General features: G+C 28.1%; 1 protein-coding gene across 1 annotated transcript in view; it reads left to right on the top strand.

Moving 5' to 3' along the window:
* Positions 1–1,748, top strand: part of LOC106878736 (E3 ubiquitin-protein ligase KCMF1) — a 57,527-nt gene that overhangs the window by 20,748 nt on the left and 35,031 nt on the right. Inside the window, exon 3 of the mRNA XM_052974540.1 lies at positions 1,219–1,358. Coding sequence (XP_052830500.1) covers positions 1,219–1,358 — 140 coding nt within the window. The remainder of the gene's footprint in view (positions 1–1,218; positions 1,359–1,748) is intronic.

Raw genomic sequence — 1,748 nt, 5'->3', positions numbered from 1 at the left:
TATATATATATATATATATATATATATATATATATATATATATATATATATATATATTAACCTTTTAGCATTCAGATTACCGTTGAATGTAATGTTTATTTATTCACATTGTTTTGAATTAACCATACATTATCTTGTAGCTTCAAGATTTCAATGACAGGATTATTTTTAGAATGACATTGTAGGTTTGGTGTGAGGGGTTAAAGGGTTGAGATTCCAACCAAATAAACTTTGCTTTCTATACTTTATTATTCTACAAAATAAATTGAGCCACTCAACTATACCTACCTGTCTTTTTCTAAAGGTGTGCATGTATTTGAATGGAATCATTATTGTTTAGAGACAAGATAACTGACTTGTGAAAGAACTAGATTTTTTTTACTGTTTCTACAGTATCATAATGTATATAATACTGAAAAAATTTTTATATTTTTTAGCAAGAAATCTATTTTAAACCATCCTAATATATAAAGGTCAATGTATGTTTCTAGTTGTTTTGCATTTAGGTAGTTGCAGTTTTGTCTAGGGGTGCAACTTTCTGTGAAGAAGTCATTGACTATGTGACTCACTTTCCTCTCTCTCTCCCTCTTACATATAGTTTCTATAAATTTCAGTGTGGTTGAGTATTGCTGCTAGTTTTTTTTTTATTTCATAATCAACCTCTAAGATTTTAATGTAAATATTATAGTTGCCAGTGGGAGTTAAAAAGATTATCTGACCCATTGTCGATGCCAACAATGTGCTTGTCAGTTGTTTTCATACTTTACAGTGCTAAGTTGAGTAGAAACAACCACGACAGTTGTGTTAACTAATTCAACCACTTTGGTGAAGTAATGAAATTAAATAATTTAAATTACATCACATTTCCTCTGTGCTTAAAACTTGTATTGTCTACAAATGTAATCTTTAAACAATGAATCAATAGAATCTATAATGTTTGTCATGTATGACATATTCACATTACATATCCACATGAAAGTTTCATTCAGTCAGAATTTTTTGTTGACTGATCTGTAAATAAATTTATTCCTAATCATCTACTCATCAGCACAGTCATTGAAAATTGAAATAAAAAGAAATTTTGATTTAATATGTAATCTTGTTTACCTTACATATATTGGAAATTTTTAGAATTGCTTGCATAACATCTAAATTAAATGTCTTTTATTTTATTACTTTCACTTCAGTATTTTAAAGTATACCTGCTTGATATTTCAGAACTGTATTATGGGGGAGAAGCATTGCCTGCCGAGCAGGCCCAGTCTTTCACTTGTCCATATTGTGGCAAAATGGGGTTTACAGAAGCAACTTTACAGGAGCATGTCACATCAGAGCATGCAGACGCCTCTACAGAAGTAGTTAGTATAATCTGTTTCTCATTGAGTGATAATTTTCCACATCTTTTTTTTTTTTTTTTTTCATTTGTGTATTTCTTATTATAAAACACGGAAACAATTTTTAATATGCCTAAAATTATTCGTTTGATATTTTGTCTATATTATTTTTTCATATGTTAATAAAAGAAACAGCTACTGTGTGATTAAGACATGGGATTATAGACTGCAAGATTAAGAGTTTGAATCTTTTTACAGTTACTGTATTGTAAGGTTATGCAGGTTATTGTAAAATAAATTTTCACCACAATTCATGTCCAAATTTACAACAAAATAAATATTTTTGCCTTTTTGATGCTTATGAAAATATATTCAAACTAAAAAAAAATTTTTTTAATGTGGTAATTTACCAAA

Source organism: Octopus bimaculoides, chromosome 18 (assembly GCF_001194135.2).
Source record: "Octopus bimaculoides isolate UCB-OBI-ISO-001 chromosome 18, ASM119413v2, whole genome shotgun sequence".
Classification (NCBI taxonomy): domain Eukaryota; kingdom Metazoa; phylum Mollusca; class Cephalopoda; order Octopoda; family Octopodidae; genus Octopus; species Octopus bimaculoides.
The sequence above is the reverse complement of the archived record's forward strand: the minus strand, read 5'-3'. Positions and strand labels throughout refer to the sequence as shown.